At 37.2% G+C, this 23,266-nt stretch overlaps 3 protein-coding genes across 46 annotated transcripts in view; 2 read left to right on the top strand and 1 right to left on the bottom strand.

Moving 5' to 3' along the window:
* Positions 1 to 7: 7 nt before the first annotated feature.
* Positions 8 to 3,996, bottom strand: mrps24 (mitochondrial ribosomal protein S24). Its single transcript, XM_079599282.1, has 5 exons — positions 3,931 to 3,996; positions 3,651 to 3,719; positions 2,409 to 2,520; positions 2,088 to 2,255; positions 8 to 319 (listed from the first exon to the last, which is right to left on the bottom strand). The coding sequence occupies exons 1-5, from the start codon at positions 3,967 to 3,969 to the stop codon at positions 294 to 296; spliced, it is 414 nt and encodes a 137-aa protein (XP_079455408.1). The 5' UTR covers positions 3,970 to 3,996; the 3' UTR covers positions 8 to 293.
* Positions 3,997 to 4,280: 284 nt separating this feature from the next.
* Positions 4,281 to 10,925, top strand: nudcd3 (NudC domain containing 3). Its single transcript, XM_079599265.1, has 6 exons — positions 4,281 to 4,676; positions 5,279 to 5,571; positions 7,075 to 7,207; positions 7,360 to 7,503; positions 8,118 to 8,306; positions 9,969 to 10,925. The coding sequence occupies exons 1-6, from the start codon at positions 4,479 to 4,481 to the stop codon at positions 10,077 to 10,079; spliced, it is 1,068 nt and encodes a 355-aa protein (XP_079455391.1). The 5' UTR covers positions 4,281 to 4,478; the 3' UTR covers positions 10,080 to 10,925.
* A 1,475-nt stretch (positions 10,926 to 12,400) lies between these two features.
* Positions 12,401 to 23,266, top strand: part of camk2b2 (calcium/calmodulin-dependent protein kinase (CaM kinase) II beta 2) — a 74,949-nt gene continuing 64,083 nt past the window's right edge. For 33 of the 44 annotated variants that reach the window (XR_013796083.1, XR_013796084.1, XR_013796085.1 and 30 more), the window contains exons 1-2: positions 12,401 to 12,693; positions 17,231 to 17,325. Coding sequence is in view for 39 of the 44 variants with exons in the window: in XM_079599242.1 (XP_079455368.1) it covers positions 12,632 to 12,693; positions 17,231 to 17,325 (157 nt within the window). In the remaining 5 variants the exon portion in view is untranslated. The remainder of the gene's footprint in view (positions 12,694 to 17,230; positions 17,326 to 23,266) is intronic. The other 11 variants (XM_079599239.1, XM_079599224.1, XM_079599244.1 and 8 more) reach the window with 2 other exon arrangements.

Here is a 23,266-nt window from a genome sequence, read left to right as displayed (position 1 = left end):
AAAGTGAGATATTTCAAGCCTTTATTTGTTATACATTTGATGATTATGGCTTCTGCCAAAATCCCAGAAAATTAGAATATTACATGAAATCACACAGTAATTATACAGTAATACCATGGTCATTGAACCAGGCATTGGTTCTTTTGGCAGTGTGGGCAGGTGCAAATCCTGCTGGAAAATGAAGGAAGCATGAAGTGCTCTGGAAATGTCCTGGTAGACGGCTGCGTTGACTCTGGATTTAATAAAGCACAGTGGACCAAGTCCTCTTTTCTGATGAGAGCAAATTTTGCATCTCATTTGGAAATCGCGGTCCCAGAGTCTGGAGGAAGAGAGGAGAGGCACACAATATATAATATATATATATACATGCATACAGGTGCTGGTCATATAATTAGAATATCATCAAAAGTTCATTTATTTCAAGAATTCAACTTAAAAGGTGAAACTAATATATTATATAGACTCATTACATGCAAAGTGAGATATTTCAAGCCTTCATTTGTTATGATTTTGATGATTATGGCTTACAGCTTATGAAACCCACAAAATCAAAATCCCAGAAAATTAGAATATTACATGAAATTACACAGTAATAGCATGGTCATTGAACCAGGCATTGGTTCTTTTGACCAAAGTCCTCTTTTCTGATGAGAGAAAATTTTGCATCTCATTTGGAAATCGTGGTCCCAGAGTCTGGAGGAAGAGAGGAGAGGCACAGAATCCACGATGCTTGAAGTCCAGTGTAAAGTTTCCACATCAGTGATGGTTTGGGGTGCCATGTCATCGGCTGGTGTTGGTCCACTGTGTTTTCTGAGGTCCAAGGTCAACGCAGCCGTCTACCAGGAAGTTTTAGAGCACTTCATGTTTCCTGCTGCCGACCAACTTTATGGAGATGCAATTTCATTTTCCAACAGGACTTGGCACCTGCACACAGTGCCAAAGCTACCAGTACCTGATTGAAGGACTCGCCTGACCTTAACCCTATAGAAAATCTATAGGGTATTGTGAAGAGGAAGATGTGATACGCCAGACCCAACAATGCAGAAGAGCTGAAGGCCACTATCAGAGCAACCTGGGCTCTCATAACACCTGAGCAGTGCCACAGACTGACCGACTCCATCACGCCGCATTCCTGCAGTCATTCAGGCAAAAGGAGCCGCAACTAAGTATTGAGTGCTGTACATGCTCATACTTTACATATTCATACTTTTTAGTTGGCCAGCATTTCTAAAAATCCTTTTTTTGTATTGGTCTTAAGTAATATTCAAATTTTCTGAGATACTGATAATTTGGGATTTTCATTAGTTGTCAGTTATGATCTTCAAAATTAAAAGAAATAAACATTTGAAATATATCAGTCTGTGTGGAATGAATGAATATAATATACAAGTTTAACTTTTTGAATGGAATTACTGAATTAAAAACTTTTTCATGATATTCTAATGATATGACCAGCACCTGTATATGAGTACATACACACATATATTGTGTGTAATATAAAGTGTGTACACATACATATATATAAAATAAACATATGCAAATAGTTTCCCTCTGACAGATTAACTACATTTAGTGTAAGAATGAAAGTCATCTAGACTGATTAAACCAGAAATTGAGCATGTTGAACTTTATGAAGTCTGCATAGCTCAATTAAAGGCTCAAAGTGATTTTAATCTCCTTAGGTCCATTTATAAAATGCACAATGCAAAATACATAAATCACTGCTTTTTGTATGAAAAAAATCTTTATTAACAACAGAAACTCAATGTATGAAGCAACGCAGATATCATTTGATCTTTATAAGTGCACACAGTGCAAGGCTTTTTTTTTTTTACATTGTGATGTGAATAATTTTTACTGATGATTTAATTAAAATGCAAGGCCTTTACACTTATTGAACATTGTAAAACACCTAAAAATAGACATTTCACCCCTTCAACAACCAACCCTCTAAAGCCGCAACATATGGGCTTAGAGATATTTGTAGACTACTTTTTCTTCTACTGTTTGCAACTCGATTTTAACTGGACATTTGTAGAAGTGTGAGAGCAGTTTCTCTGTGTAGCCAATGAGAAAGTAGAATTTACTCGGTAAGACTTTCTGTATCATCACAGCACAGATGACCAGGATGTTGCCTCTGCGTTTGATCACCACCTCATCCGCTAAACAGCCATGAAACGTGCCGAATATGAAGCGCCTGATGAAGACGTCCTCCACCACGCGCTCCGCCGCTCCATCTTCACCCTGAAGATTACCTACGGGATGAGGAAGTGAAAGATTGACGTACAGTACACGTACTACAGTTGAAACTGAACCATAACGGTCTGGAGTACCAGCCCACGTATAGTGTTGGGAATCCAGAAGCGTACTGTTTGAGTGGGATGTGTAATGTAAAGGTTGTTACTCACTAGTGTGTTGTGAGAGCCAGCCCTTCCTGTGGCCAATGTGATGAGGGTGATGCACCTGCTCATACGTCAATGGCCTGTCTCCTTTACCCACTCGAATACGAGCTGCGCGGTTCTGTTAGACAGAAGATAGATCGTCTGGATTAAAGACGCTTTTTAAAAAGATAGTTCTCCCAAAAATTACAATTCTGTCATTTACTCACCTTCAAGTTGTTTCAAACCTGTTTGAGTTTCTTTCTTCAGTTAGAACACAAAAGATGATATTTTGAAGAATGTCTGCAGCCATTGACTTCCATAGTGGGGTCCATCAAATGTTCGGTTAACCACATTCTTTAAAATATCATCTTTTGTGTTCAGCAGAAAATAAATTCATACAGGTTTGGAACAACTTAAGGGTGAGTAAAATTAAACTACTCGTTTAAAAACACCTTTTGGATCCTGGCAATACTGCAATCGGTTAAATCTGTTTCTCTACTTCCTTCATATAGTATTTGATGTGTTCTAGCTTTTGTTTCAAATGGATATTGTCACCAGACCTGCTATTTTTAAATGGTTGTGTTGATGGACTGATGTGGAATAAAATGTGGCAACTACCTCATAAATATTTACCCCCGGTATAGTTGCCATTGTTTTGTTCAAGATGCGCATCAGTAATGTTTTTTTTTAGGCACGTTTATAAAAGCAACTTAAATATACTAATTGAACTAAGGTTTAATCCTGGCTTAATCTAAGCCTTGTCTGTGAAACGGGGCTTTAGATGTCAGATAAAGTTGACAAAATTTCTCTTAAACTCACCTTGCAATTACTATCTGTTAAGTATTGTAATTTTGATACATTTTGTGGACAGCATACATTTAATTTATTTTGGAGTTGTTGCTTGTATTTGGTCAGGTGTCCATTTAATAAGGACCAGATCCTATCCAACTTTCAAATGTGTTTAGAATACATCAATGTAAATATGGGGGAAATTAAACTTTGTTTTTTTATTTTAAAGGCAAACCTAAAAGCAATATTAAGTTGCAAAATCTGTTAATAATTGTAAACATTGTAAAGGTTTTTAATTAAAATATATATTTTTTCGTTGTGTTTATCCAAATGTTCTAATGTCTGTATTTGTAAATCTTAAAAACCAACAACAAAAATTGAAGATACATTAAAATAAATGTTTTTGGGTGAATAAGGATAACACAAAAGTCTTATAAATCAGACAAACCCCATCTGAAAACACTAGATCTGATCACATACCTTCAAACAAGCTGCAGTGCAGTGAATGTTCCTGAAACATGCCGCTGAATTTAACTGGCTGGTCACCGTCTAGAAACACACAGATTATTAGATAAATAACATGCACTTATTAATTATATCATCCCACAATCAAGCTTCACATTACGTTCAGTGCCAGTATCTCTATATTTTCAGTAGCCTTTAATTTTCTACGTCAGTTACACGATATATAGAAGATCCTCATCCCCGTAAATACGGGTCAAAAATTACAAAAGCAAAAAAAGTCAGAATTAAATCTTACCGACAACAATTTTGCCTGTCTGACCAAGGACGTCGCCATGTTTTTTTTTTGCCCATGAATTGCACAAGGGCGTCAGTCGTTAAGAGCGCATTACTGCCACCTGCCGCACTGGAACAACATTTTATCCTGTGTAATATATATGTAATATAATTTAAATGTATGTAGTTCAACGTCAAATACATATCAGTACACTTTAATATTAATATATTAATATAATAGGATATTTAAAACTAATTATAATAATTATATGTATATATATATATATATAACGCGTATTACATATTGTTAAACTATATTAATATAATATATAATATTGAAATTAAATATGTAAGGTGTTTTTCAAGTGTTTTGTTTTTGGACAGACTTTTATTTTGTACTGAGTGAACCGGAAGCACCTAAGCAGCTGCGTCCTCTCGAAAGATCTGTTGTTGCGGTGCTGTTTCACAAGTTTTCTGCGAGTCTTCTGTTGCTTTGCGTTTGTTTTTCATCAACAAGCATCAACATTAAACAGCGTTGAGTCAAAATTGATCCCGCTGAGCTACTCAGCCATGTCTTCTCCGGTGGAAATGACGGAGTTGTATGATAACGCGCTGTTAGGGATCCTGCAGCATGTTGGAAACATTCAGAATTTCCTGCAGGTTTATTTTGGGTTCCTGTACAGAAAGACGGACTTCTACCGTCTCCTCGGCGGCCCGCAGGACCGTATGGGCTTCCCACCCGGAGTAGCTGAAAACATGGTGTTCAAGGTACTGATCGACTTTTGTTTTGATCCATTAAACTGACTGGATTATTTATAAATAAGTATGAATGTGGCAGTGCCATGGTACAGCGATGGCACCAGCTGGAAATGGCATATTAACTATAATGTTTACTGTCGTGGTAGTGGTACTAGTTCAAAAACCTGGTATGGTCTTGTTTTGCTGGTATTATTAATATTAATAATATTAAAATATTATTCTATGTATATAATGGCACTTTATAATTGCTCTAAGTGTCTTTAAAAATATTATTACATTATTAAAAATACAAATAAATACGATTTATTAAATAAAAAACAATTCGATTATTAATATATTTATATTATGCCACCTTTTAAATGTCTTCTAAAAAATAATTAAATAATTAGTTAAATATGCATTTAGTGTTTTAAAAAAATAATTAATTAATTTAAATAAATACATTACTAATTATTTGTATTAATATTATGCCTCTTTATAATCACTGTACCAGTCCACAAAAATAGTTAAATTAAATATGAATCTGAAAAATAATCTATTTATAATATGCAACTTTATAATTTCTGTAATAAATTGAAGAGTTAAGTGTATTACTGTCGTTCTTCCACCAGACGTTTAAGTTATATGAGAAGCTTGCTGAGCAGGACCGGGAGAGGGCGATGAAGCCGGCCAAGGAGCCGAAAGCTGCTCCTCCTGCGATACAGGAGCTGGAGGTTCAGTCCGAGCTGGAGGCCGAAGCTCCTGTGGAGGAGAAGAGAAGCTCAGAGGAGTCCACATCTGTCACAGCGGCATCAGCGCTGAGCGAAGAGACGCCCGCAGGAGCCACAGCGGCATCAGCGCTGAGCGAAGAGACGCCCGCAGGAGCCACAGCGGCATCACACGCCGATTCTGACACCACTAAGGCGTACGTTTGACTTAACATTTGCTCAAAAAATACTAATACTGATACACACTACTGTTCAAAAGTTTCATTCATCAAGGATGCATTAAATTGATCAAAAGAGACAGCAAGGCCATTTATAATGTTACTAAATATTATATTTCAAATAAATATAATCTTTCAAATAAATACATATATTCTGTTACAAACAAATACTTTTCTATTCATCAAATAACCCTAAAAAATATGAAGCAGCACAACTGTTTTTATAACTCAACATTGATCATAATAGGAAATGTTTCTTGAGCAGCAAATCATCATATTAGAATGATTTCTGAAGGATCATGTGACACTGAAGACTGGAGCAATGATGCTGAAAATTTAGTTTAATGAAATGATGCAGAGAAATAAATGCAGTCTTGGTGAACATAAGGCCCTGTTTACACCTGTTATTGAGATTGGTTTTGGTCGATCGGATCACAAGTAGATGAGGGAAACACATTCCCCTTTACACCTGGTGTTTTAATCCGTCTCTCCTGTCCACTTTCAACCACTTCTGTCCTGATTTCTTTGAGGGGAGGGTCTATGCGGGGTAAATGTTAGCAAAGGCCGATTAGCAAATGCTGGCTAACTCCTTCGATCATACTCTTTGCTAATGTCCAGGTTAGTGGCACAGGACATGTTTTTAATCCAGGTGCATTACTATTACTATTATTATTTTTAACATTTTCGTTATAATGATTTGTGCAATAGTTTTATTTTAGAGTTTACAACGTGCAATATTATTAATCTACTTTACCTTTTACAATGTGTACTTATCTAAACTGGAAAGCTTATTTATTTATTTATATAATTAATCTTTTTTTTGTTATTAAAAGCTGACTCTGAGAAACGCACAAGAATTCCAATGTACCTGTACTGAAGTGTACCTGTACAAATGGCAATACACTTTTTTAAAACTTAAAACTTAAAATGTATGGGCTTTTTCAGATCTTTCCATCTAATGGGCAAAATAAGCTCGCGCAATTTACATATGAACACGCCTGGAGACGACGGAAAAACACACGGAGAGAATCAGCTTTAGTTTCTTCTCTGAGCCGCAAGATCAGCCGAACGCTGTGAGTGTGTGTTAGAAATCAGGAATGGAGAGAGAACATTGTGCTTGGTGCGTTTTTCATCGTCAAACCAAACTTGTGTCTTCAGCCGATAAAGTTTAAATCCCGTCTGTCTAGAGCTCTTCCCATAATGTTCACTCATGAGGTCAGTAGACGGAGAGCAGACGGTCTTTAGTGGCGGTTTGAACACATTCGACCACATGAGCGTTTACACTACGAAAGCAATCCGGTCTAATGTGTTCTCACACTCCCTCTGGAAGTGGCAGAAAGTGGACGAGCTCAAAGCGTTTTAGACCCGTTTACTCCTGTATTTAGAGTCGTCCACTTGTGATCCGATCGACCAAAACATCTTAATACCAGGGCCTAAGATATTTTTTAAAGAAAATCTTATATTTCTGTTCTGCATTTCCAGTGGACAGGAAAGCTATCAGACCAACGCAGACAGTTACAACGGCGCCGTTAGAGACGATTACACCTGGTCGCAGGATTACACGGATGTGGAAATTCGAGTGCATGTGCCGCCCACCGTCGTTAAAGGCCGACAGGTGTGTGTAACCTCCTGCCATCTGATTTTATCATGCTTACTGTCTTACAGATTGGCAGCATCCCCATTTAGATTGACTTTTATCTTGCTGTCTAGTATTACAACAAACTAAATTCGTTAACGGTCTGCTTTTCACTCCGTGTTTCCATGCAGGTGTCAGTGGACCTGCAGCCGGGACGGGTACGTGTGGCCGTGAACGAGGGAGGATCTCAGAGAGTCCTGATAGAGGGAGAATTCACACACAAAATTAACACAGAGAATTCCCTGTGGAGTCTGGAGCCCGGCCGCTGCGTTCTGGTACACATTATTTTTGGATGTTGGATAGACTGATGTATCAGCCAATCATGAGCCATTTTGAGATGGTCTCCGTTTTTCTGAGGTTTCATCCTCATCATTGTAAGGTCTAAAATTTACTGACAGTCTTGTGACTTGTCAATGGAAATTGGAGCAATTTTATGTACATTAGCTGTCAATGCTGTTTTAAAGGAAGTCTCTAGGCTCACCAAGGCTGCAACCATTTTCAACATAATAAATCATCAGAAATGCTTCTTGAGCTGCAAATGAGCATATTAGAATGATTTCTGAACAATCATGTGACAGTAAAGACGGTGAGAAGATTGAGTAGCTTTGCATTACAGGAATAAATTACATTTAAAAATATATTCCCATAGAAAAAATTATTTTGAATTGTAATAATAATTCACAATATTACTGTTTTTGCTGTATTTGTAATCAAATAAATGCAGCCTTGGTGAGCATAAAATACTTCAAAAGCAGTTGTGTACATAGAATTATATCTGTAAATATTATTATTATTACAATTTTTGTGTCAATGTGAAATGGATATAGATTTGGTGTATTTTGTCAGTAGTTTTGAACCGTCGTGATGATTATTTGGACTTTTCCTCCAGCTGTCCCTCAGTAAAACCGGGGAGGTTTGGTGGAGCGCCGTGTTGAAGGGCGAGACTGAGATCGATGTGAACCAGATCAACCGGGAACGCACCATGGCAACCGTAGATGAAGAGGAGCATGCCGTACTGGACCGCCTGACGTTTGATTACCACCAAAAGCTTCAGGGGAAGCCACAGAGCCACGAGATGGTGAGCACACGATTCTGGAGACATTTACTAATGGAGATCACGATTCTGAACAGACGACAAAACAAAATAACGTAATTTACTAGAGGTGCTGACAACATTTTAAAGGCACACTATGCAAGATTTGTACCTTAATATAACAGCTTCGAAGTAATTTTTGATGGTAAACAAACTCGTAGTAGAGCGAATCATGCCGATAGCAAAGTAGGCGGGGAACGCCGCTGGTAAAACCAGCAATGCAGGTTTGAAAGGTGCCGCCCCACCAAATCTCGCGGAAATCACGACTTGCTTTACGGCACGACGTCACATACATCAACAGCATATGAAGCAGCCTCTATGGAAGACACTAGCACGCATTTCAGACGTGAATCATGGCAGAGCCGACGAAGAAAACGCGGTCAGAAAAGTCAAGGAAAAGAAAACGAGAAACTGACCGCGTGAGGAACCAGACAAGAGTCCCACTCGGTCAGGCTTTCACTCGTTGGCGAGAGCTAAAAAGCAGCAAAGGATGCAACAGCGATGTAACAGACATTACCTGGTCAGTAGACAGTAGACGCTTCCATCCTACTGAACAGGTACCGGTATACAGGGGGAGGGGATCAGGCCGCGAGTGCAGAGACGGCTCTGCGTGAGTGGTGTTTACGACAGTAACGTTAAATACAAGTTCTCCACAGCAGCTCTAGGGGTCGCTGTTTGACAAAACCGGAAATCCTGCATAGTGTGCCTTTAATTGCTGCAGATTATTTATGTTATCTTGAGTTTGGATGTCTGGTGTTCGGGAGAGCAATCATGCGAGACACTTATGGTAGTTCATTATACCAAAATCATTCTGATGACAGACTTTGGCTCCGGCATTTCAGAATGATCAAACCGACATTTGAGATGCTGTGCAATGAAATTGGTCCGCTAGTTAGTACAGTTATCCAATCGCATCCTTTGTTGAGGCAAAGTCACGTGAGAGAAAATGTATCCTCCTCAATTGAGTGTGTTTTTTATGCACATTTTCAGAATTTATGGCCATCCTGGCGGTTCCATCCAGTGTTTTTTTATGCCATATAATAGGTGGATTGAAAAATAGCTACTGGTAATGACAGATACTTTTTTTTTTAATCTCACTTGTCGCCACCTACTGGTGTAACAATGTAATTGATATTCTTTAATTGAAGTTACTTTCAAAAGGTGGTTTACTCTATTTTGATCACTACCGTAGACATCAGCGTTTATATCTGAACTATAAACTTGTATAGTACTTCTGTGATCATCTGAATTATTGTAACAGAAATAATAAATCTGTGTGGTTGAGAAGAGTTTGTGAAGCTGTTTTAGACCTATACATTACAACTTCTCTCTTTATATCAGCTGGAGCGCCAATGCAGATCTGAAGATCAGTTACTTGTCAAAGGTTTAATAGACACAGGCGAATCTTTGTTGTTTAGGAATGTGTTTGAATCGAGATCACTGTCAATTTACAATAATAAAGCTGCTCTAGTGAGCACGCAATGCAAGTTATTTTCTATATTGCTTTCTTACTTCTGTGGAACATAAAAGAAGCTTCAGCCCAAGGACACCTTAACATGCTTTTATGTATTTTTAAGAGCTCTGGGACTTGTTGCATGAAAAACTATGTGGATGTTGCAGTGAAAGATGTTTTATTTTGCATTTCAGAAAGTCCATGAGATGCTGAAGAAGGGCTGGGATGCTGAAGGATCTCCGTTTAAAGGACAGGACTTTGACCCCTCCTTGTTCAACATCCCACCCAATGCTGTCCAGTTTTGAGGTTACACGACAATGTCAGATTTGAAGTCAGCACTTACTGTAACACTGAAGGACAGTGATGTGGCGCTTTCTTGCGGTGCTACAGAATGAACATCATCAGTGTCTACACTGCACAAATCAAGCCAATATAACGGATTTGCTGACACTGATCATTGTCTCGTATTTTGCTAGTGTTTGGCATGCAAATTGGGCCATTGATCATTTATCATTTTTAGTGTTTTATGGAATCAGGTGACTGAGGTTTTCTTCGGCTGCGTGTGTCTGTGATCATTACGTTTGCCCAGTTACTGACTATTCAGGGCTTGTTATATGTTAGTTTTCTTGTTATTTCAGTGACCTACAATAGGAACCGTGAAAGATTCATCAGATATATAAAACCTCTGTAAGCAGATTGCTCAAACTCTCACATGGGATGAAATTCTGTCATTTTCAGATTGTGTTGGCTGATAGATGTTATTTCCATTATTTGCATCAGATTTTTTTTTAATTTGTGCCTAATTAAAACCTTTTGCAAACATTCAATTTGTGTTATTCTTTGATTATTGTTATGCTGTCACACTGACAATGTGTGAGTATAATTGCATTAGAACACATTTCTAATTGCATTACATGCACTAATGTATATTTATACAGTGTGTGTATATATATATATATATGCCTATAATAATATGTTAAAATGTGATCATTTATTTTAAGTGAGGTATGTAGACAATGTACCACACTAATATTAAGACGTTTAATACATGTTAAAGTAACAAATCCAGACAAATGTGTATATTGGGATAAAATAAAAGATATTAAATTCTATATAACAAATAAAAATGTTTCATGTAATGACCCTCATACATTTTAAGTGTGGTGTGTATATGTCCTACAAATCGTCAAATTTACAATACATCTGGTCAATTAAATTAAACTAAATTCATTTCTAAATGTTTTAACTGTTTCATAATGATGTCACCTCTCAACACATCTACTAAAACAAGGTGTTGCAGGTGTTTAATTCTTAACATATCTCAGATTTCTCTACCTGCTTGTGGAAGTCTGTGAAACAAGAAGTTTAGTGATATAGAACGGAAAGATTTCTGGCGTCTTTTACTTTTTTTTTTTTTTTTTTGGTCTTATAAAGTTGTTGTAGCCTCTATTAAAATAGTACTTAATTGCTACCCTGTAAATTATAAACATGTAAAATTTAATATTTTGTCATCAGTTTGAAGAAACTATTATTCATTTGTTTTGGGCTGACTTTTCACATTTTGATAAAAAGGATTTATTTTGACAAACTTCTGTATAAACAATTTATTGTTTTGTTTTTGGTGATTCTCTGAAAAAATTTGACCCTTCTCATTTGAATAAAAAAAGAATGTATTGCTATTTCTTGCTTAATTTTACGTAGGCTACATGAGTGTAAACTTTCAAAGAATTCTTATGCTTTTTATTTTCAAGAAAGATATTGTAAAATCTTTAAAATCTTTAATTCACCCAAAAATCAATTAGGCTACTCACCCTCATGTCGTTCCAAACCCTTAAGACTTCCGTTCATCTTCGGAACACAAATGAAGATACGCAACTAACACTTTGACACTTCAAAAAGTTCATAAAGAGATCATAACACTAATCAAGCGGTTTAGTCCAAATTTTCTGAAGAGACTCGACCGCTTTATATGATGAACAGATTGAATTTCGTCTTTTATTCACATAAACATTGATGAGTGAAAATAAAGAAGCTCAACCGAACCTGCTTGACGCACAAGAGCAAACCTCTTGCAGAAGCTCAAAAGTGCTGCGTAACAGGAGAGTGAACCTGGTTCTCTCTCACATCAAGCGAACATGCTTGAGCTTCAATTGACCACAACTGTGTGAGTTGATGAATGTTTATATGTGAATAAAAGCCTAAATTAAAATTGTTTATCATATAAAGCGATTATGTCTCTTCAGAATTTTTTTTGGGGAAAGAAAAAAAAATGTATAACCTCTTTATAAACTTTTTGAAGCATTAAAGTTTTAGTTGCGTAACTGTCAATGGATCGAGGAACAGAAATCTCTCAGATTTAATCAAAAATATCTTCATTTGTGTACCGAAGATGAAGTCTTGCGGGTTTGGAACGACATGAGGGTGAGTAGCCTAATTAATGACAGAATTTACATTTTTGGGTGAACTGTCCCTTTATGTAAGACTTATTTATGTAACCCACATTGTTCTTTGTTTTGTGTCTATTTGTTACCGTTTATCTTGCAGAAAAAGGTATTGCAGGTGTAACGCCACAAGCAGAAGCTCCGCTGCGCCCTCCAGCGGTGACAGCGTGTCTCTCTCTCTCTCTCACACACACACACACACACAGCGGAAAACAAGTGCACTGCAGTTAAACGGCGCATTCGGTGAGAGGTCGGTAAAGCAGTCGAGCCTGCTCGTCGGCGAACCTCTCCCTCCCTCGAATATCCATATCCACGTTTAAGTTTAGTCCTGAAAACCCCGCAGGTCGAAGGCTCAGACGCGTACAGTAGTGCTGGAAGTCAGCTCGGATATTGCCGCGAACGCTGAGGGCTGAGAAATGGCAACGACAACTTGCACGCGCTTCACCGACGAGTTCCAGCTGTACGAAGAACTTGGAAAGTAAGATTTTGCTTTCTCTGCTAGTGTTTGTGCATAAGCCGAGTGTCAATATTGATGCCACGCATTTATTTAATGTAAATCCATATGCTAAAGCCCAGAGGAGTTGTCAGGAAACATTAGAGAGAGTTACATTTAAATACTCCCACTGCTCTTTAAATATTTATCTTTGATAATAAACATAAATCTGCTGATGATTATGAGGATGTTGGATGCTTTTCGGCAATGCATTGAGTATCGATCTGTCTGGAAAGATAGAGCACTGTTGCATTTAAATACTCTGTTATTATTGTTAAAGTGACTGTTTTCATATTTACTATATATGCACATCGACCAGGGGCTTCGTTTTTCATGTTTTTGTGTGTGTGGCACATTTGAACTCGATGCATCTTGTGGAGAATGCACAAAAGAGCTGTCAGGGAACATTACAGGGAGTTGCATTCAAATACTCCCACTACTGTGTTTATTTTAACCCCGCTCGTAAATATAAGCCGTCTGGGGTTTGATTTAGCTAATATTGCATGTGTTGTGGCTCCTCTGGTGCATTTCATGCAGAATGCTCAGAGGAGCTGTCAGGAAACATTAGAGGGGAGTTGCATTTGAATACACCCACCACCACTGTGCATGTTACAGTGAATATTCCTATTCACACAGTCTCTGATCATAGAAATGAGCAACCAGATGTTCATTCTGAGGATGATTTTGCGGCATTTAATATGTAGAACTCAAAGAGAATCAAAAGAGTGCATTGAAATGCATTTACTATTGAATCAAAGATCATAAATACAAAGAGTCAGAGCTAAATTTAGAGGATATTGCATGTTTGCAACCCCTTTGAATGCACAGGGGAGCTTTTAAGACGCGTAAGAGGGAGTTGCATAAATAAGCATGGGAGTATTTAACTCTACAGATATTGCATATTTTGTGGCCCCTGTCAGGAAATATTACAGTGATTCTTGTATGTCTGATCATAATGATCAGCTATTATTTGGAGGTTATGTTCAGGGTGATTTATATTTGAGAGTTTAATCAGGTCAATAGGTCACAACATTGTATCTAAGGGTTGATATAATGTATTAAGAGTTACAATGTATCATAAACTCTGGGCAGCAGTGAAGGGCCGCTACATTGTAACGTGTGACATTTGGAGCTGTGTGAGCTGCCCGGACGGCTGTTTGCTGTCTATAATGTGTGTGTGTGTGTGTGTGTGTGTGTGTGTGTGTGTGTGTGTGTGTGTGTGTGTGAGAGAGAGACATGCCTGTGGCCTGACGTTAGGAAATTATTTTACTCTCTCAGCGCCCCCCTCCTCCAGTCAGTCAGTAAGTATTGCGTTTCTTTCTCACAGTTTTCTCCTGAATTATTAACCGGGCCTGTGTGTATCACCCACAGTCATAATAACACACAAATAGTAGTAGACAGATTTCTCTTAGAAACTTTTTTAACTTCTCTTTTTTTATATATAAATGCTCCGTAGCTTTCATTTTCAGTTCATTTGAACCCCGTCTATCTCTCTCTCACTGAGGACAAACAGACATTTACAACTTTTGAGATGCTTTATATGTGTGAGATTTCAACAGATCTTCACCATGCTCAGCTGAATATTTTACCACATCCTCAGTTTGTGGTGGAGACATGCATTTTAGCCGTTACTTAACTCTCTTTAGTAGATATTTCATGTTTGTTATGTACACAGTAGTGGCCAAAAGTTATGTCTGGTCAAGGAAAATTGACGACATCTCATTTTATTCAAATATTACAAAAAAAATGTGTAAGCATATTGCGTAGTTGCACTTGGAGTCAATTGTTTTATTTGTGATAATGCAATGAAATTGTGCCGACATAATTTTTGGTCAGGCTGTCATACAAAGAGATGAACACATGCAAAAAGCGAGAAAACCAACAAAATATGAATAGCCAATTATGTTGTAGTCAGTAAACGCCTTTTCCTGTGAGCTTTGTTTTTCTTTTGCATAGTAAAATAAAACCTGTAGCTGTAGCTTTCCTTTTTCGTCAAATAATTTTGTCAGATTTATACCTTAACCAAGTTTAGTGTTTTGTTCTTCCCTCATATTTAAAATATTTAAAATATATACAATATTTTGACGATTTAATCAAACTTGTAGGTTCATTTAAAAACAAATATCTCCTCCAGACATCACTACTCCCGACCTCTTGAGCAGCAAATCATCATATTAGAATGATTTCTGAAGGATCATGTGACTCTGAAAATGAGTAATGATGATGAAAATCCAGCTTTCAACATATGAAAATATGTTAAAATAGAAAAGAGCTATTTTAAATTGTAATAATACTTTGCAATATTACTATATTTTTGATCAATCTAATGTAATACAATTATTATTATATTATGAGTTGAATAACTTTCAACTCATCTTGACTTGACTTGTCAGTCCAAAGTTGCGGTGTGTTTGTTGTTTGTGAGTGTATAACCTGAGCAGCTCAGTGGTTCGGTCTTCGTGACAGGCCGACGGCAGTAAATCAGCTCAGTGTCTCCGCTGAGACGCTCGAATGAAACACACGTTTGCTAAGCGAGCGGCAGACAGACGCGGCTCCAGGCCTCTATCAGGTCAAAGGTGAACGGACGCTTTGAAGTTTACATTCTTATTGGAGTGAAGACCATCATGTGTTGTTTCCCTCAAGCAATGTTTTATTCAATTAATTAGAATACATGATATTAGTTGTTGACGAGTATATCGGATTATATGTGGGGTTTTCTAATTATCGTATTGCCTGATAAGTGTCATAAGCTGGACCTTTAAAAGAGCTGATATCCTTTCAAAAGTAAATACTAACATAATTGAGTAAATATTATGCAAAATTAATAATTTTAGCAATTGATATGCTTGTGTTATTTACTCTATTTAAATCACATAGTGTGGTGTGATATATCTTAAAACCACTACAACAGTCAACCAACCACCACATTATATATGTTATTATGCTCATGTTAATATGCTGACCTTACTGCAAATCAGATGGTAATACATATTGTATTTAGATTCGGGGTATCAGCTCATTTTTTTAGATCTTTAAATGTATATGTGTTGTTTGAGATTGTATATTGGCCAAAATGTTATATTTAATTGCACTAACATTAATTCACTATTTTAAATACTGTTTTCATACTGTAAATTATCATGTTTTGATGCCTACATTAACTTTTAGCATTATTTTTTATTTATTCACACAAAATATTCTACAATTTTACCCCAAAAAATGTATCAGTCAAAACATTAAAAGATTATAAGCTATTATATTAACAATGATATTGTTTTCTCTCAGAATTTTAATATTCATCACTAATTTACATGGTACTCCATGGTTTTACCATCTTGAAAATGTCCAAAAACAAAGTATTACCATGCTACCATATCCAAACGTCACGGTAAAATCTTTTTGAAAAAGTATGATCGACATTTAGATGTTTTGAATGACGAATGATGCCCAAAATCATCCAGTCTTGGTTTCTTCTAGTCCGCTAGCCAAGCGAAGCGTGCGCAGGTGATTTGCCTGAGGTCAGGCATATGGTCTGTTTTTATCACATGTTAACATCACATGGATGTTTCCAAGGGCATTTGAGCCTGTCGGTGAGGGCCGGGAAGTCACGGATCCGACTTCATCTGTTCAGAGCGTCTGCTTGAGACATTCTGAGTGTGTTGTGTAACTCTAACAAGGTGTGCTAAAATTAGCTGGTAAGAAATTATATCAGACCATTATCACAACTGTCTCAAGTGATTTTTTTTTAAATGCCGGTCTTTCTGAAAATAGACCCAAGAAGGCTGTTGATAGACGGCATGTGCTCTACATTTTGTTCCCATGTGAATATCATGAATATTTGTGCATCAGACACCTGCATGTTGTGTTTTCATTTACAATCTGACTCTGTTGATGCTTTAGGTAAAGAAGATGTGTGCATAACAGTTGTTCTTAAAGAGGCTGTATGCCCCATAAAGTCTGCTTGAATAGGTTTTCATGCAACACCTTACTTTCCCCATGTTCTCCATTGTTGCAGCACCTCGCTTTCTAGTCTGTCAGTAACGCTCTGTTTAGTTCCTTACTCTATGAAACCCCTCCTCCCAAAAAGTACAATGGATTCTGATTGGTTGGCTGGGTCAGTGTGTTGTGATTGGTCAATCATTTCGAGTGTGTTTAGGGAAATGTCACACCCCTTACCATAACCGCAAGTTTAAACACACTACTAAACTCAACCAGGCCCCGCCCCTTTTTGCATATGCCTTGAGCGGGAATTATTTAAATGAGGAATATTGTGACGTGTTTGTTCCCGGAAGAAAACTCAAGACTACAATGGAGGCGTTTCAGGAGTTCAGAAACAGTGACACTGATATAGAGAAGAACTCTCGCTGGAGGGACTTTGTGCTTCGCAGACCCTTTTCATGCAACATTACAATTACAACCCAAAGGGCTTTGAGCAGATTTTGGGGTTTGGGGGGTTCTTCTAATTCAGCGGTGTATGCAGATCTTCTGAGCTGTTGTGTTTTTCTCTCGTCTGTTTCTTCAGGGGGGCCTTCTCAGTCGTGCGACGCTGTGTCAAGCTGTGCACGGGCCAAGAGCATGCTGCCAAAATCATCAACACCAAAAAGCTCTCGGCAAGAGGTAAATCATGACTGCTGGGAAATGTTTTTGGTCAAGGAAAAGAGGGTTGGTTTGCAAGTTAGAGCTGGGTGATATGACTAAAAAACCTGTGGATATTTTTCAGTTGATATGCATGTACCTTAATATTTATGTATTGTGCACTGACATGGCTAAAAATTCTGGTTTTGTTTCAAGCAAACAGCTTAAAACTATTTAAACTATTTAATGTAAGAAATTAAATACTTCTCTTATATATATATATATATATATATATATATATGTATATTTAATTGTATTTGCATTAAAATCATCACAATATTTGATTCATTTGGGCTGTCAGAATTAACACAATAATGCATGCAATGCATTTTTTCAATTTAACGCGTAAAAAATATTTGACGCAATTAACACAGGATCCGTGTTTTTTTTCATCATCCTTTGGCTGCGCTACAGTTGTGATCACGCTATCATTCATTCAACTGCTTTTAAACCATTTAAGTGCAATAAGACGCAAAAAAAAGAGAACTTAAATCTGTACTGGTTCGGCTCTCTGTGAACAAACATTTGAAATGCGCACAGAAATCCACTTCAGACAGTGCGCCAGCGCCACATTGAGTTCTCTTTCATGCTTGAATGGACAAAAAGCTGAGCCAAAATGCTCCTTTTGTCGAGTATCCTCATAAGCACAGTCTTAAATGAGTTAAATAAAGTGTTAAATGACCGTAAAGAGTTGCGAGGCCATGGTATATGTGTCAGATCTTAAAGTGACAGCGGCCTAATAATCCTGCTGCTGTCTGTCATTAATGCTAATCAAAGAGATAATCACACATTGCTCTTGACTGAATAACTTTTGTAGCCTTAATAAGGATTAATCTATATTTAATCTATGCAGTAAAGACTGTGAAGTGTTTGATAAATGTATAACATTTCTGTATATTTCCTACCTGTTAGATCCTGTTATTTAGCTTTTTTATGTCGCTTCTACATTCATTTGGAGATTAACTGTGAAATTATTACAGTATAAAAATATGTTTAATGTTAGGTGTGATTAATCGTGATCATTACAATAAAAAGGTGAGATTAATAAGTAAAAATGCTTTAGTCGATTGACTATTCAGAGTACACTACTGTTCTAAAGTTTGGGGTCGGTAAGATTTTAAAATTGTTTAAAAAAAAAGTTTATTATGCTCACCACTGCTTCACTTATTTGATCAAAGTAAAAACAGTAATATTTTTACATATTAATACAGTTTAAAATAACTGCTTTTTGAATACATTTAAAAATATAATTTATTCCTGTGATCAAAGCTGAATTTTCAGCATCATTACTCCAGTCTTCAGCGTCACATGATCCTTCAGAAATCATTCTAATATGATGATTTGATGCTCAAGAAACCTACAATTATTATCATTATTGAAAACAGCTGTGCTGCTTAATTTTTTTAAGCATTTTTTTAAAAAGATATTTTTAAAGAACATTTATTTGAAATAGAAATCTTTTATAACATTATAAATGTCACTTGCTGAATAAAAGTATAATTTTTTAACTTACTCTTCCCAAACATTTGAATGGTGTGTATTCTGAATAAGTCAAAATAGAAAAACATACCATATTAAACCTAGTTTATGCCAAAATTCCATGTTTACTATGGTACAAATATAGTACATTTTTGCCATTTTTCAGTGACAGTGGTGGCTAGTGTCAAGTGACCACAGTTTTACAGTGCTAAACGAATTATGGCTGCATGGATGAGTTTAAATGACTAGGCGAATATAAAGATGTCAGCGCTTGTAGTTGACGTGTTTGTTGTGGTGCTGTGTGATATTTTGGGAGAACAGGCCTGTGTGTGTGTGTGTGTTTTGGGAAATGTTGGCGCACGAGGGCAATCATACGGTCTGCAGGTCATCACAGGCAGCCTGACCGGTTGGCACACCACAGACAGAGCGTGTCCGTGTGGTCAACATGCCAAGAGCACCGGATTCATCCCCCCACAGAGCGCAGACTTACGCGTACATGCTCGAACACACACCCACGCTGGTGTGGAGGGGCTTCACTTCTCAAGTACTCAAACACAAGGGGCTTTTGTTTGACTGTTTGAGAGCTGCGCTTCTGCTGCCATCCTCAAACAAAGCAATGCCACACTTCAAGTGGAAAGATTTCAGATTGCCGCCTTGTCATCGCTGCTGTTGTTTTGACTCCGCTTTTGACCACATCTGACACCTCACTGACGCCCATGCAATGATTCGTTTTCAGTGTATTGGTATTATTGTGGTTTGCAACGGAAACAGGGTTGATGTGTCATGTGAAGGCAATGCCAGTGCTGAAAGAGTTAATGCAAAATGTGGCAAGTTGAAACTGGAGCAAATGTGAGGGGGCGGGGCCAGGGTGGGGTGATTGACACAGAGAGCAGCCAATGACTACGGCGCTCCCTTCCTCAAGAAGGACTCTCTTATTACGCAATGGACCCTTTTCACAGACTGTTAAGACATGTTTCCATTGTTATTAACCTCGAAAATCGAGCAATGTTATTTTATATTGTCACAAGTTTGTAAAAATGTAAGTCAGCGTGATACGGAAGTTGCAACACTTTTCTACCATATTGTGATGCATATCCGAGTGAAACGGCTTTTCGAAACAAGGAAAAAATGTAGAGTGGGATCCGATTTTGCGCATTTGGGAATTGATTGGATGGATGTGGTTTGCTATTGGTGGATCTCATGGGAATGACCGTTGCCCCGCCCTCACGCCAGAGAGAAGAGAAAAGATGTCGCTGCAAGAGGGATGCGAAGCTATTTTGATTAAAGATTACGAGGAACATGAATTTAAAAAAAATGATGATCTGCATGGATAAATCATTTATAATAAAAATACTGCAATATTCCATAAAAAACAAGAATGGTCCATTTTGATTTCATGGTGACTTTAATATACATTTATAATACTATACATTGTGTTTTATTATCGTTTTGCAGTGATACTGTTGGATGAAACCAAACTTGAACTGACTTGAGCTTCATAATGACACGTGTAGAGCTGCTAGCTGAATCGACTCTTTTAAAATTGATGAATTTTGCTACATCCACAGTTGTTGAATTGAATTGATGCTGGATAATGACACTTGCCTTCTGTAGAGCTGCTTCAAAGCTGAATCAAACTTGTTTCATAATTGGTGAACTTTACAGTTATTGAACTGAGCGGAATAATATTGTTTTGTAAGAGCAGATTGGATTTTGTCTCATTTGATGAAGTTTACATCACTAATTCTGTAAAGCTGCATTGTATTGTATAAAGCCCTATATAAATAAAGGTGACTTGACTTGGCGTGAGTGTTTCTAATAACGGCTGAGGGATTTGACTTCTTTCTTCTGACCATCTTGATAATTTTTTTCCTCTTTTGGAAAAATAATAATGCTATCGTGAATTCTTTTTCTTTTGGATCAAATGGAAACGCGTGATTGATTTTTGTTTGAGTTTCCGTTCACCGCTGTATAAGTTTACTCAACTATGACGACTTCCACTTTAAAGGACCTGCAAATGTGAAAATAATCCATAAAAGCTGCTTTGAGAAGTTGATACTTTGTGTATGATCGCAGCACCTGCAATGCAGCATGGAGTTGACCTGGATTTACCCGAGTGTCACACACACACACACACACATATATTCTGGAGCGTTTAGCAGGACTGAACCCGCTAGGTTGATCGGGGCTATCGACTCAGTGATTGTTTCCAATTATAACAACCTACCACTGCGATAAATACTGGGGAAAATAACGATTGTTTGAGCTGTAATTGTTTCTGACAGGCCTATTATCCTGCCATGCTTCTGTGGATGCAATCGTGAGCACAGTTGGTGTGTGTACAATGCACATTATTTTTCATTTACCTCATGGTGAATTTTGTTTGCAATAAATTTGCTGGTATTTAGTTTCACCTTGCATTTTGCTGTAATATGTTCTTTACGTATGGTAAATAATTGTGATGTTTCTCATTTGTTAGTCGCTTTGGATAAAAGCATCTGCTAAATGTACAATGAATCAATTCCCGATGGATAGAATCAAGTCCTGGCCTATATATCTTGTCTTGTTGAATTTCCAGTATTGAGGCAGAACGATTAATCAAAGTAAATTCTGCTCCACTCCATGTTTGCATCGCTTATAACTTGCATTTGGGAAGTCTGGGCATCTGTCTTCCTAAACTTGTAAGGAGAAGCACTTTTAAACTGGCTGGTGACAACAGAAGAGAAGCATTGGCTGGTGCAGCCTGAAAAATGCTTTTTTTTTCATGATTTGAGCATTTGGAAATAATTTATGAGGCAGTTGTCAGATTTCATTGGTGACTTCAAATATGAAATTGAATCATGAGCTTGGTGAACAACTTTGTAGAATTTGATTGATGTTTCCCCATTCAAAGAGATGATTGCAATAGAGTGAAATGACTTGCCTGAAAGCGATTTTGGTAAAACCTGGATTTTTATTTTATTTTTTAAAGCTTTAAAGGCTCCCTGTGGTTTTCTGCCAAAATAAAAGCTTGATAGTTTAACGTTTAAAAATGAAGAAATCAAGACATTTATAAATGCCATAAATGTTGTGTTGTAGTTTTACAGTTTTTCAAAAATAAAATAAAAATCTTACTTATTTTATTTTACAGTAAAATATTGATATATAATCACAAAAATGTTGATCAAATTGTGCAACTCCACAAACAGGCACAGTATAACCTGGAGCGTTGTTCTTTCCATTCACAATTTATGTCGCAACTGCAATTTTTATCAGAAAAAAAAAAAATTTGACCGTTCGCAAAGACCCGCCCCCCTTAGTTACTGTCGCTATGTCTGACAAGCCACGCCGCTCTCACACACACCATGTTCTCACGCAGTGAAAAATACATCGTGGAGCAGAGAGGAGACTGACAACACACTGACAGACAGGACAGACCAGGTTACTTTTCGGTTACTTTAGTAATTAAACATATTAAAGGATTAGTTCACTTTTAAAAAAACTTTTGCTGATAATTTACTCACCCCGATGTCATCCAAGATGTCCATGTCTTTCTTTCTTCAGTCGAAAAGAAATTAAGGTTTTTGATGAAAACATTTCACCATATAACAGTTAATGTACTTCACTGGCGACCAAACGGTTCAAGGTCCAAATGACAGTGTCAGTGCCGCTTCAACGGGCTTTAAACGATACCAGACGATGAATAAGGGTCTTATCTAGCGAAACGCTCTGTCATTTCAAAAATAAAAGTTTAAGTTTTATAAGCACAAACGCTCGCCTTGCTCTGTTTTGTGATGCGCGTTCGTGACGTCACGTAATACGCAATTACGTTGAAAGAAAGACATGGACATCTTGGATGACATCGGGGTGAGTAAATTATCAGCAAAAGTTTTTTTTAAAGTGAACTAATCCTTTAAACAAAGTCTCACCTTTCAAATTTGGTAATTTAAAAAAATAAATCTAAACAAAATACCGTTTTGTGGCTCTTTAATGTGTCTGACAGATCGCTGTAGAGCCTCAGTTAAAGCTGCTCGTGAACCGATCATCTCTTCCTTCTAGTTCATTTATAGCATCAAATAAACATGAATGAACATCAGAAGGAATGTTGTTTTAACCGCGGAAAGGCGTCAGTACACTTCGCTTCTCAAGTTCAAATCCTCTCATGTTAATCTACTAACTCTCCTGACTGCTTTGTCGGACAAAATGGCGGATGGCGAAGTATGATTGGTCAGATCACCTGTCAATCATCTCCCTCTAATTGTGCAGCCCTATCTCGTTTCGCTTGTCACATTATGGAAAAATGGCTTGGAAATGAGTTAATTTACATATTGATGGGATTTAGGGGGTACATTTAAAATGACAGAAGTCTTAGTTACAGCAACAAAAACAACACCTTCAATTCTACATGTTAGACGAGACATTTCGGAGTTTCTTTTTTTTACTAACATAAGTGAACTTGAGAGAA

This window comes from Phoxinus phoxinus (assembly GCF_949152265.1).
Source record: "Phoxinus phoxinus genome assembly, chromosome: 23".
Lineage (NCBI taxonomy): Eukaryota > Metazoa > Chordata > Actinopteri > Cypriniformes > Leuciscidae > Phoxinus > Phoxinus phoxinus.
This window is presented reverse-complemented; position numbering and strand designations above follow the sequence as displayed.